Here is a 14458-nt window from a genome sequence, read left to right as displayed (position 1 = left end):
CACAATTTTCAGAGATAATTCACAGAAAAGGGGGAAAATAAATAAATAATGAAAGCCTATGATGTGCAAGAGCAGTGGATGTGCAATGTTAACTTCCGCTGCGCACCCAAGGGGGTAAAAACACAAACCACTTGAAAGCCAAGTAATTCACTAATTCATAAATAAACGAAAGAATTTTTATAACTACAGACTTTTCTTATTGCCACAATAAAAACACTAAAAAAGAAAAACACTAAAACACTGTATTGTTAAAAAGTGCATCAAACTAAAAAAGCTTCCACAATTAAAATGCTAATAATGAGGAAAACACTGTATTATTGAAAAGTACATCAAACTAAAAAAGTGGCAGTTAAACATGTTAAATTAAATTAAAGCTGTTAAAATATAATCTGAAAATTGCAGGTACTGGAAATGTATGTTTGTGTGCAACTAATACTCATGGATAGCTTGCTCAATAATCGAAAAGGACAACTTCCGCTGACCTATAGGTATATAGGAACAATGGCTCCACAAACAAAAAAAACAAGGGCCCGATTATGTAAACTTTGCAGGATCAGACATGTTTTTTCACAATAACACTCGCAGGGGCCTGCCCCTGCGAGATGGCTCCTATATAAAAGTAATGGAGCTTGCTGGGAAGAGACACTTTGTTTCATAAAGTGAAGTTAGCAGGGAGCAGGGGTGCACTTTAAAAATTAAACCCTGAAGCCAATATAAATCACATTATGCTGCTTTCTGCATATAGGATCATTTAATCACTTCTATTGTCGTATGCAAGTGTTTTTCTATTTGGGTATTTTGAGAAAAGCTCGCCACCTTCAAGTGGTGGGGAAAAAAATGAAATCTTTAGTGTGAAAATCTTTACAGAATTACGCTGGGATTTGAGAGACAATTTCATATATGCCCCTGGAACTCCCATATTCAGCCCAATTACGATTTTATTATTATCGGTTATTTGTAAAGCGCCAACAGATTCTGCAGCGCTTTATACTTTGCAAGATTGTACGATTTATTCCTGTGTAATTTACATACAAAGTTTACATTTTTAATAAAATATGATTTTTGGTGAACTATTTTATTATGATTTTTTGAGACACTTTACAATACAAATTTTTCCCGTGTATTTTTACGTGAATGGTTTAATTATTCGTTTTAAATTATTTTGATTTGAATTAATTGTGCAGTTTGTAATATTATGAACTCTGCTGAAGTTAGTAATGGACAGATACATGGGTTATGCCTGTAAAGACTGTCACGTGTACAACAGCAAAACCCCCCATACCCAGAATTTTAGTCTCAAACTATTAAACAAAACGGCAAAATAAATAACACAAACATTTTATATAACAATATCAAGGAGATTACTGCCCATTTAAATGCAGTGATAAATCCACTTCATCACTATGGTCACTATTTAAATACAAACTGTGCTTTAAATGTTAGTTAATTCTTCAATAGTAACACCTGAAAAAAAGTGCGTGACCCTGAAACATCATGGTATACAGCTCGGCCAGGCAAGCTGTGCTGTTTTTATATTGTTTTATTGAATGTTCTTTACACTCGGTACTGTTAGCACGGTTTATACTATACCAATATGCATCTTTTGAGAAAAAAAATATATTATTATACATAAACAGTTTTATTGGCCTTACCAACGCTGTCTATACTGCACAGCATTTACATTAATAGATACAATGTAATAGGAATCTATTCAACAAATATTTGATTTATATAAATTAAACTAATATTTTTTAATAAACTGTATAAAAAATAAAAATAAAAAATTGATTATTAAAGTGATGGTAAATAATCTATCCTGTCACGATGGCTAATGCTTTAATCCTATAATGCTAACCAAAACCGCTTACATTTTTTCTACAAATAAGTTTTAACTTTATTTAAATTATAGTTTAAAAGAACAAACCGGAGCATTGTGGGTTTTTTTTTGGCTCTTCCTCCGCACACTTATGTATTCTACCCAGCATCTGAGTGCCATATAGAGCGGTCCCACCCACTGTATGTGTCAACGTTGTTGTGCGCTCCAGAGAAGGAAAAGCGAGATCACAAGCAGCACTACACACATCTTCCCGTCAAAATCATTCCATATTTAAAATAAATTAAGTTAAAAAAATACTTTTAAAATATTTTAATATTATGTGATAGTATGTATCAAAACATGTATTAGCAATTAATCCAATAAAATGTTATATTAAAATGTGTAAAAACACGGTGCTTGTTTTAAATAAATAAATAAAATTAGTCTTGTATTTCATAGTTTAAATAGTTATTTATTACCGTACTTCATTTGCAAACTGTCTTGGCAAAACTACAAGGGAAACAGTGAATCAGTAACGAAACTCAGATTCACTTTACATCATTTGTATTAGACTTGAGAGCACATAGGCATGAGCAAAAATAGTGGGAACACGGACGGAATCTGCCAAGGTGATCAGGTTATTACCCTAACTTGTGCCACAAAACGCATGCACATAAATAACTTCTATTCGCTTCACTACTTGCAGGTAATCTAATGTATATTAAAAAGCAATAGTGTATATAATTTTTATTGTACTAACGATTTCTACAGAGTGAACTTACTGACTTTACCATCACTTTAAGTATGAAGAAAAATGTATGAGTATAATATGCATCTATCTAAATTAGCAGGAATATTTCCGAATACAGATCATCAAAGGAAAGATTACAGTCGAAAGATATTCTTACTTTTTGTCTCCTTTAAATAATAAGCTTTCACACAGATGGCATTGGACAGCTGGAGACTCATAGAAGCTGGCCCAGGATGTCTGCTCAATAGTCACAGAGCCTTCTCTAACTTTAGACAGAACAAGTCTGGAGCTATTGAGTTCCTGTATTAGGTTGAAGGCCTCAGCCAGCTCAGACTCATTCTCTGGGATCTGAACAGTCTTGCGTAGCAGTTGGATGGTTGACTGACGCTGGATTTCCTTTTGAGACTGGCTAAGAGGCTCGCTCACACTTGGAACAACAAGTGTCACATCCTGTAAAGAAAACAGACAATGAGCTAACGGAACAAAATACTAAAAAAACGTATTCCTCTTTACTGTCGGCTGTAGTTCACAGTCAAGTTAGCACCTATATGGAGAGAGAAAAAGGATAATCCCCAACAAAGACAAAGGAATTAGACTGAGAAACCATAAATACATTTAAAAAAAACCTCTCCGGATAAGTCTTCACATTATATCAGTTTAAATATGAAGAAGCTGATTAATCTTAAGAAAATAATTATTGTTTTCTATCATATTCATATCATTAGGGTGGTGTCAATATGAAGATGATTTCAGTGAGATATGAAAAACTCTTCAAAACAATCTTTGTCTAGGTCAGAGCAAGATATGTCAGCAAAACTTTAATAATTATAATAATAATCATTAGACGCAACTTTTAACACAGGAATGATTAAGCCTAGTTAGAGATGTGCACCTGTTTTTAACAAAGCCTTTTTTTTCTGAAAAAATGGAGAGAAAAAAAAACCACAAAAATGTATGCTTACCTGATAAATTATTTTCTTTCTTGGCATAGAGAGTCCACAAATCCATTCAATTACTAGTGGGAATTCAACTCTTGGCCACCAGGAGGAGGCAAAGAACACCCCAGCAAAGCTGTTAGGTATCACTCCCATTTCCCATAAACCCCCAGTCATTCAGCCGAAGGAATATGGAAAGAGAAGAGGGCACAAAGGTTATAGAGGAGCCTGAGGTTTAGAAAATGAAAAAAAGAATTTAGGGCGGGTCGTGGACTCTCCATGCCAGAAAAGAAAAGAATTTATCAGGTAAGCATACATTTTGTTTTCTTTTCAATGGCATGGATAGTCCACAAATCAATTCAATTACTAGTGGGAACCAATACCCAAGCTAGAGGACACAGAATGGAAGGGAGGGGGAACAAGACAGGCGGACCTAAACAGAAGGCACCACCGCTTGAAGAACTTTCCTCCCAAAAGAAACCTCAGCAGAGGCAAAAACATTGAATTTGTAAAACTTGGAAAAAGTATGCAATGAGGACCAAGTGGCCGCCTTGCAGATCTGTTCCACAGAAGCCTTATTTTTAAAGGCCCAAGAAGAAGAGGCAGTCCTGGAGGAATGAGCCGTAATTCTCTCAGGAGGCTGTTGTCCAGCTGTCTCCTAAACAAACCGAATAACACTTCTCAACCAAAAAGAAAGAGTAGTAGAAGTGGCCTTCTGGCCCTTACGTTTACCAGAGAACACAACAAAAAGGGCAGTAGATTGTCGAAAGTCCTTAGTTGCCTGCAGATAGAACTCCAGAGCACGCACAACATCCACGTTATGCAACAGACGTTTCTTCTGAGAAGGATGAGGACAAAACGAAGGAACGACAATTTCCTGATTGATGTTACGTTCCGACACCACCTTATAAAGAAATCCCAACTTGGTACGAAGGACCGACTTATAAAGAAATCCCAACTTGGTACGAAGGACTGCCTTATCCGCATGAAAAATAAGATAAGGGGAATCACACTGCAGAGCTGAAAGCTCTGAGACCCTACGAGCAGAAATAGCAGGAAGAAACAAAACTTTCCAAGATAATAATTTAATATCAACAGAGTGCATAGGCTCAAACGGAGCCTGCTGCAGAACCCCAAGAACAAGATTAAGGCTCCATGGTGGAGCAACGGGTTTAAACACAGGCCTAATTCTAACCAAGGCCTGAACAAAGGATTGAACATCTGGCAAGTCTGTCAGACGTTTGTGTAAAAGAATTGAAAGGGCTGAGATCTGACCCTTCAGAGTACTGACTGACAACCCCTTCTCCAGGCCCTCCTGAAGAAAGGACGGGATGGGGGGGGGCCTTCACCTGACTCCAAGAGAAACCCCTAGATTTGCACCAAAAAAGGTATTTACACCATACCTTATGGTAAATCTTGCGAGTTACCGGCTTACGAGCCTGAAGCATGGTATCAATAACCTTTTCTAAAAAACCTTGTCTAGACAAGACTAGGCGTTCAATCTCCAAGCAGTCAGCTTCAGAGAATCTAAGTTTGTATGGAGGAAAGGACCGTGAAGTAGAAGATCCTTCCTCAGAGAAGTGATGTTGTCCGATTGGAATCTGATAAATCGGACCAAACTCAGTGGAGGCCAAGCTATCAGAGCATTGAAGAATGCTCTAAACTCTAGGATATTGATTAGGAGGAAAGACTCATCCTGAGTCCAGAGTCCCTATGCTCTTAAGGAACCCCAAACTGCTCCCCAGCCCGAAAGGCTAGCATCTGTGGTTACAATCTCCCAAGATGGTCTCAGGAAGCATGTGCCCTGGGACAGATGATCCTGGCAGGTCCACCAAGACAGAGAGTCTCTCATCTGATTGTCTAGGACTATCCTCTGAGAGAGGTCTGAGTGGTCTCCGTTCCATTATCTGAGCATGCATAACTGAAGAGGTCTCAGATGGAAACGAGCAAAAGGAATAAAGTCCATGGAAGCCAGCATTAGACCAATTACCTCCATACACAGAGCCATTGATGGACGGACAGAGGACTGAAGTGACAGACAAGCAGCAAGAAGCTTGGATTTTCTGACCTCCGTCAAGAAAATCTTCATGGAGATTGAGTCTATGATTGTTCCCAAAAAACATCCCCTGGTATTTGGCACCAAGGAACTCTTTTCCAGATTCACCTTCCACCTGCGAGAGCGCAGAATCGACAACAGAGAATCCATATGAGATTTTGCAAATGATAAGATGGCGCCTGAACCAAGATATCGTTTAGGGCCGAAAGGAAGGGCTACAAATTTAAAGTGTTTGTCCAAAAAGGCAAACCACAGGTATTGGAAATGTTCCTTGTGAATAGGAACATGAAGATACACATCCTTCAGGTCAATGGTAGTCATGAACTGACCCTCCTGAACTAAAGAGAGAATAGAATGGATAGTCTCCATTTTGAAGGACGGAATCTTGAGAAATTTGTAGAGACACTTGAGGTTTAAAATGGGGGAACCACAAATAGGTTGGAATAAAATCCTTGACCTTGTTCCGCTAGAGGAACTGGAACAATCACTCCTAGAGAAGCGAGATTCTTTACAGATTTTAAGAAAGCCTCTCTCTTTATCTGGTTTGCAGACAATCTTGACAGGAGAAATCTGCTCCTGGGAGGACAAGATTTGAATCCTATCCTGTATCCCTGGGAGACTACTTCCACTGCCCAAGGGTCTGGGACATTGTGAATCCATGCCTGCTGAAAGAAGGAAAGCCTGCCCCCCACCTGATCCATGACTGGATCGGGGGCGGACCCTTCATGCATATTTCGACTCAGAGGAAGACTTCTTGGATTGTTTACCCTTGTTCCAAGGCTGGCTAGACCTCCATGAGGTATTGGCTTGCTCAGGTTTAGAAGAAGAGGTGGATTTCTGTCCTTTAAATTTCCAAAAGTAACGAAAATTAGAACTCTGGCGACCCTTGGGACTACCCTTCTTGTCCTGTGGCAGGAAGGCTCCCTTTCCACCAGTAACTGTGGAAATGATTTCAGCCAGACCAGGACCAAATAAAGTCTTCCCATTAAAGGGCAAAGACAGAAGTTTAGACTTGAATGTCACGTCAGCAGACCAAGACTTTAGCCACAGGGCTCTGCGAGAAAGAACGGCAAAGCTAGAGATCTTTGCCCCCAAACGAACTTCCTGCATGCTGGCATCACAGATAAAGGTACTAGCCAGTTTTAGAGCCTTGATCCTATCCTAGATCTCCTCTATTGTAGTCTCCTCCGAAATCAGATCGGACAAGGAGTCGCACCAATAAAAGGCCACACCAGCAACTGTCGCAATACTAGCAACAGGTTTCCATTGTAGACCTTGATGAAGGAACATCTTTCTTAAGTAACTTACCAGTTTCCTATCTATAGAGTCCTTAAAGGAGGAACTATCCTCTTGGCTAAGGTGGAGATAGCGCCCTCTACTTTAGGAATAGTGCACCAAAGATCTTGGACTCATGGAACCTCCATTCTACAACTTTAAACTCTCAAGAACGACTAGTTATCTGGCCACTCATGGGTCCTTTGATATAGGTGAGACAGGTTAAACATGATAGTCATAGCAAAGGCCCTTTCATGTCTAATGGCACTTAAACAATATGGAAATAAATATAATAAGGTATACTAGTCAGCAACAGGAAACATCTTTTGAAAAACAGGAGATGGGGAAAAAGGGACCCCCGGTTTCTCCTATTCCTGAGATGTCAGATATGCGATCTGGAATAGGAAATACTTCCACAGATTTTGGTTTCACATCAAATACTCTGTTAAGTTTATTAGCCTTTTTAGGAATCTCTGTGACTGTACTCAAGCTTAAATCTAAAATTAACCTCCTCTGAGTCCGCTGTACTAGCAACAGTAGACTCCGAATCAGAGATCTCGCCCTCAGAAGCCAATAGGGAGTGATCCTCCTCATATAACTGAGATAGGCTGACCAAAGCATCATTGACGGTATCAGAACTACTTGACTTAGAAGTGTTCTTAGATTTTCTCTTTCTTTTATCTGCTATAGGTAATGCACTCAGAGCTGCAGAAAGTCAGTTGTGCAGCAAAATCACCTGGTAAAAAAGTAACCCCAGGGAACCGATTCAGAGGAACCGCAGGACACTGCCTGTAAAACTGTCAAAGCTTGGGACATTTGAGGAGAAAGTTGAGGCATTATCCTGAGAAAAATATGGCTCAGAATGAGTATTATTATTTTTTGAAAGTAATACTTTATTCAGGCATGAGGAACACATTTCCACAGGCGGTAAAACCTCAGCATCAGTGCAATAAAGACATTTGTCAAATGACACAGATAAGCTTTTTTCAGCATCCATTAACTAACACAGATATTGGTTCTCACACGAGAACTAAAATTTAAAAACCCCCAAATGTATGCAGGGATTAATTAAATAATAAAACTAAGAAGGAGAACATTGATTTACAGGCACCAATATGTCCCAGCTCTGCTTGGGAAAACTCACCCACCAGTGACCAGAGATCGAATTCCCTCTAGATTAAATACGATCCTGTGTGAATTGATAGGTCTCCAATGAGTAAATACTGATCCGCTAAGAAACAGGAGCAGAAAAAGACTCTCTAGAGTTTGCTATTAGCCGCTATTAATAACAGAGAGCAAACGGACTGCACCGCAACTAACTGATTAGCGGAAGTAAAGCTGAGCGGTCACGTGATCGCAACTTAATTTTAAGTGCAACATGAAAATAACACAGAAAGCATTTGAATATAGCGCTCAATAAGAAGGATCCCAATATTGAACAATCCTATTGTGGTCTACTTAGGAACCTTTCTGACTGCTAAATGTTGAAACACCACATGCCTTTGCAACTAAAAACCCCATACGCTGACATAAGAGCCAACTCTAATGCCTCTAGGATTAAACAACACCTTAGGACATTTCCAAAAAATAAAGAGCTCTTTTTTCTCTACTTATTTTTCCTCAGAAAGACAGTCCAGTGTCCTGTCTCTGCTGCCCAGAAACTATCCCCAAATTAAAGAGATATCCAATCCCTGTAAAATCTCCACCTGGAGGGTTAACCTCTGAAGTGCTGCATCCTTCTCATGTAGAAGGCAAAAGCACTTGCCTGTGGATCTGCTGCAGGGCAGGTACAGCAAACAGGTATGATAGACTCAGCTGACCTCTGACAGGGACCTGTAGAAAAAGTAAAGCAGAGTAACCAACCCTGGTTTTCTGTATAGAGGTAGCATAAATGTTAGGAGGGAAGCAAGGATTACCTCACAGTCTTCAAACTGCAAAAAGCTAAGATTACTCTTAATAAAGAGGATTACATGGACATAGCATAGCCCCAATCCTTGCTTGCAGGGAAAAGTACCAATTAAAGGATTCAATATCTTCAGACACTATCTTCGCACATCTTCCTGATGTACAAGGCAAAGAATGACAGGGGGTTTATGGGAAGTGGGAGTGATACTTAAAGGGACAGTATACACTCATTTTCATATAACTGCATGATATAGACACTACTATAAAGAATAAGATGCACAGATACAGATATAAAAATCCAGTATAAAACTGTTTAAAAACTTACTTAGAAGCTCTCAGTTTAGCTCTGTCTGAAGGTAGTTGGAAAGCCCACTGCAAGTGGGAAATAAGACACTCCCCCCTCCCCGTTCTTTTGCATATGAAAAGACCCTTTACACAAACAGGAGCAAGCTGGAGTAGGTAGCTGACGGTATTCACATAAAACTTTGGGGCTTGGTTAGGAGTCTGAAAATCAGAGTAATGTTATTTAAAAATAAGCAAATTTTTTTTTTCAAAAAAAACAAACAAACTTCATGGGCTATATAAATAGATCATCTACAAAACATTTATACAAAGAAAAAATGAGTGTATAATATCCCTTAAACAGCTTTGCTGGGGTGTTCTTTGCCTCCTCCTGGTGGCCAGGAGTTGAATTCCCACTAGTAGATGCCTGGATTTGTGGACTATCCATGCCATTGGAAAGAAACTGATTATGAAATTATTTTTGAGAGTTAATAAAATGTGGCAAGGTGTTCATATATTTACTAAGATGATTAAAATTATTGAGCAACACTGACAAGAAAGTCTTATGTTATGAGCCTGTGAATCTCAAATGCAAGAACTAGATGCATTTCTGCATCTAGGGGTCACTGCCATTGTTACAGGAGAAGGAAGGTGGTTTCCGTTCCTTCATTGCCCGTGTGCTTCCTCTTGTTGGTATTGTAAGGTTGGTGAATCTGTTTCTGTCCTTTTGACTAGATTTTAAAGGACTGGGAAAAAGAGTTAAAAAAGAGGAGCTTAGAGTATACAGGGAATGCAGAATTATTAGGCAAATGAGTATTTTGACCACATCATCCTCTTTATCCATGTTGTCTTACTCCAAGCTGTATAGGCTCGAAAGCCTACTACCAATTAAGCATATTAGGTGATGTGCATCTCTGTAATGAGAAGGGGTGTGGTCTAATGACATCAACACCCTATATAAGGTGTGCATAATTATTAGGCAACTTCCTTTCCTTTGGCAAAATGGGTCAAAAGAAGGACTTGACAGGCTCAGAAAAGTCAAAAATAGTGAGATATCTTGCAGAGGGATGCAGCACTCTTAAAATTGCAAAGCTTCTGAAGCGTGATCATCGAACAATCAAGCGTTTCATTCAAAATAGTCAACAGGGTCGCAAGAAGCGTGTGGAAAAACCAAGGCGCAAAATAACTGCCCATGAACTGAGAAAAGTCAAGCGTGCAGCTGCCAAGATGCCACTTGCCACCAGTTTGGCCATATTTCAGAGCTGCAACATCACTGGAGTGCCCGAAAGCACAAGGTGTGCAATACTCAGAGACATGGCCAAGGTAAGAAAGGCTGAAAGACGACCACCACTGAACAAGACACACAAGCTGAAACGTCAAGACTGGGCCAAGAAATATCTCAAGACTGATTTTTCTAAGGTTTTATGGACTGATGAAATGAGAGTGAGTCTTGATGGGCCAGATGGATGGGCCCGTGGCTGGATTGGTAAAGGGCAGAGAGCTCCAGTCCGACTCAGACGCCAGCAAGGTGGAGGTGGAGTACTGGTTTGGGCTGGTATCATCAAAGATGAGCTTGTGGGGCCTTTTCGGGTTGAGGATGGAGTCAAGCTCAACTCCCAGTCCTACTGCCAGTTTCTGGAAGACACCTTCTTCAAGCAGTGGTACAGGAAGAAGTCTGCATCCTTCAAGAAAAACATGATTTTCATGTAGGACAATGCTACATCACACGCGTCCAAGTACTCCACAGCGTGGCTGGCAAGAAAGGGTATAAAAGAAGAAAATCTAATGACATGGCCTCCTTGTTCACCTGATCTGAACCCCATTGAGAACCTGTGGTCCATCATCAAATGTGAGATTTACAAGGAGGGAAAACAGTACACCTCTCTGAACAGTGTCTGGGAGGCTGTGGTTGCTGCTGCACGCAATGTTGATGGTGAACAGATCAAAACACTGACAGGATCCATGAATGACAGGCTTTTGAGTGTCCTTGCAAAGAAAGGTGGCTATATTGGTCACTGATTTGTTTTTGTTTTGTTTTTGAATGTCAGAAATGTATATTTGTGAATGTTGAGATGTTATATTGGTTTCACTGGTAAAAATAAATAATTGAAATGGGTATATATTTGTTTTTTGTTAAGTTGCCTAATAATTATGCACAGTAATAGTCACCTGCACACACAGATATCCCCCTAAAATAGCTAAAACTAAAAACAAACTAAAAACTACTTCCAAAAATATTCAGCTTTGATATTAATGAGTTTTTTGGGTTCATTGAGAACATGGTTGTTGTTCAATAATAAAATTAATCCTCAAAAATACAACTTGCCTAATAATTCTGCACTCCCTGTACTTATTAAAAGATAAGAGTTTTCATTTAACTGGATAAAGAAAAATTAACCAGTTATGACTTAATGGGGTTATCTGCAATAACAACATGAAACTGGACCCACTATAAAATATCTATGGAAGGGCAAAATAAGTTATAAAACAAGAAAAAGCAATTATTTATATTGTAGCTGAAGTAGTTAAGAAGTAAGAAACAAAAAGGTAAAATAATGACACTGAAGCTGTAAAACCTAATGGGGTGGAGTGGTCATATCCTAAGAAGGTTTACAAAAACTAAGGAGATCTTGAAGGAACAGTTGAGAAAGTGTAAGGAAGGATCTACTTGTACTTGATGAATTTGGTAAGGTTGTCTTTTGCAGAAACCCTTAAAAATTCTAAAGGCAATTTCTTCAGCAATTTAAGTATATGCAATTTACAAGTATAAATAAAGTCACAGATTTTATTAAGCAATATGAAAAAAAATATTCATGCTGCTTCATTTAAGTATATTATTTAATTTAGGTATAAGAATTCATTTAAATATATTAAAGGGCTTAATAAAGCTGAGGTTGAAAGTATTTTTCACAAAAAGAGCAGTTCTAGAACAAGTGGTCATGGCCCCAAATTGAAGGGTGGTAGGTCCAAATAATTTGCAGGCAAACTTCTTTGCAGAAAGAGTGGTTGATTAATGGAATAAACTTCCATTAGAGGTGGTAACGAGAAATTTTTAGTCAACTCAACTTTGCTTTAAGATTTTACCCTTTTTTAAAATGTATTATTTATGTGAGGTCTATTGCAGGGCTAAAAAAAACAAGCACCTGGGAGCCACTGATGTCTTAAACTTATGGCCTGGCACCCATGGGTGCACTCCTTTTCATTGCCACATTTATTCTATATCTCTTCCTGAAACCCTAGCCATGAAGGAGAATACTAAAAAGGGATCCATACAGACATTCACATGCTGGATTCTTCTTCATGGAGTTAAAAAAGAAGAAAAAGTATATATATATATATATATATATATATATATATATATATATATATATATATATCCTCACTGTGCACATTCACCCTTGCACCCGCAACACACATGTAAACAGTGGATCTTGATTGCAATTCATTTAAATTATTAACACAGCTTCAATTTTAAAATAATATAATGGAATACTAGTTACATACATGCAAAAAGGCATATTGCAGGCTTTTCATGGGGATGTTTTTCTTGGTTTTAAGACCATCACAGAAGCTAATAATCTGTTGATGCAGATTTTTTTTTTAAATCAACTATTTATATTGATTCATGTGTGCAATTAATCATCTTTTTTTGTGATTTAATAATATAAATGTACATTTCCAAACAATGTGTTACAATCATTAATTATGATGATCATAGTTTAAATTAATGGCATATTAACCAAAAAGCAGTGGTATTTATTAACATGTGAACTGAGAACATGCATCAAGTTTAAGGTGTAGAATTTGAAAAGTCTAAACTATTGTGATAATGCGGTTGGAATGCATTTTCTTGTTTATTGGACACCATTGTTTGAAATGTCCCTATGCAAGGTATAAACAGTATTTTTGGCCCCACAAATGCATTTAAAAACCTTGTTATGAATGGGTTATCTTGGGGGATTTCTAATCAATTACAATGGTTTCATACTTAAAGGACAGTAAACACATTACAATTACAAGACATTTCTGTCGTGCTGCAATAGAATAACATACCAGTCAAATCTGAACGTTTTTAAAACAAATTAACATCCGTATTACCGCAACTGTTAGTCAATAGCAAAACTCCACCCAATTAGGAGGAGGCAATAAGGTTCTTTAGTCTGCAGACGTGGCTAGCCACAGTCCTAGGGCAAAATGTATTATCATTGCAAGGGGACAGGTTCACAAGCAGTAAAGCTATCCACTGCAATAGCCACCTGCAATGCTGCATGTCAAACACCCAGGACAAGAGTGTCGGGGTGATTGATCTCGCCACCTCTGAAGTGCAGAGAAGCCAAAAGAAGCAATTTCTGCTGCTTAAATATGTGGCAGCAGGCTTGCTCATCTGAGCCTCTCCCACATGCAGCTTCATAAATTCAACCTATAAAGTTAGATTGTTATCAGTTAAAGTCAATTAGAGAAAGATATGTAGCAAGGTCAACAGGATTTCAAGTTCTGAGAATTAAAAAACAAACAAAAAACCCCCACAATTTTCATAGCTAAATTACATGAAAAGGAGGCAAAATAAAGAATGAGAATATATTGCAAAATTGTTTCATTATGCATAACTAAATATTAACTGTCCCTTTACAAAATCTTTTAAAAATATTAGCAGATTTTACAACACATATGAGCATTAAAAAAACAGTGAGCAAACAGAGTAAAATTAGGTGTATGCTTATGAGTGGAAAAAAAAGTGTTGTAGCTGTATATATGGAAATTATGTTTAATTGTATATATATTTATTGATAGTAACCTACCCTTTTTAGATGCTGAGAACGTGAATAATGGTTTAATGTCTCATTTAGGAGGTTGTGAAATATGTGTTATATCAATTTGCATGGATGGCATTATTGTCCAGACCTGAAATGTTCCATGGATAATAGGTAATTATAGACATTTCAGGTATTCTTTTAGTTTTTAAAGATCAACATCCACAGCCCACTTTTGGAGATCAAGTTTAATACTACCATTTTACCAATCTGTCCAAAAATATGGCAGTATTATATTCAGCTAATTTCCAAACACCCATCTAATTTATTAGGGTACATTAAAGGAGCAGTAAACTTTGCAAAAAAAATATTGTACACAAATAATATCTGATTAACAAATCATAATGGTTTTGTGATTTTTTTAAATGTATTTTTTTTTTTTTAAATCTTTATCCTTAAAAAGCTCCTTTTTTACTTAGCTTAACGGTCCGCCCCCAAAGCCAAACAGTTCTAAAATGCAGTCTTGAAATGAGTGGTACAAGGTTAAAAAGTGCAACAGTGATTCAGAAACACACTGCCATTGAATGTAATGGGATGATCTGCAGCTGTGTATTGGCTGAACAGTCTGCTAAAGATTTGGAGAGAAAACAAAACAAAGAGGAGCTACAGAGACAGCCAGAGAAGCAC

General features: G+C 37.9%; 1 protein-coding gene across 1 annotated transcript in view; it reads right to left on the bottom strand.

Moving 5' to 3' along the window:
• Positions 1-14458, bottom strand: part of HMGXB3 (HMG-box containing 3) — a 517423-nt gene that overhangs the window by 185174 nt on the left and 317791 nt on the right. The window contains exon 13 of the mRNA XM_053718650.1: positions 2725-3017. Within this exon, the coding sequence (XP_053574625.1) occupies positions 2725-3017 (293 nt within the window). The remainder of the gene's footprint in view (positions 1-2724; positions 3018-14458) is intronic.

Source organism: Bombina bombina, chromosome 6 (genome assembly GCF_027579735.1).
Source record: "Bombina bombina isolate aBomBom1 chromosome 6, aBomBom1.pri, whole genome shotgun sequence".
Classification (NCBI taxonomy): domain Eukaryota; kingdom Metazoa; phylum Chordata; class Amphibia; order Anura; family Bombinatoridae; genus Bombina; species Bombina bombina.
Note: the sequence above shows the minus strand (reverse complement) of the source record. Positions and strands in the feature narration are given on the sequence as shown.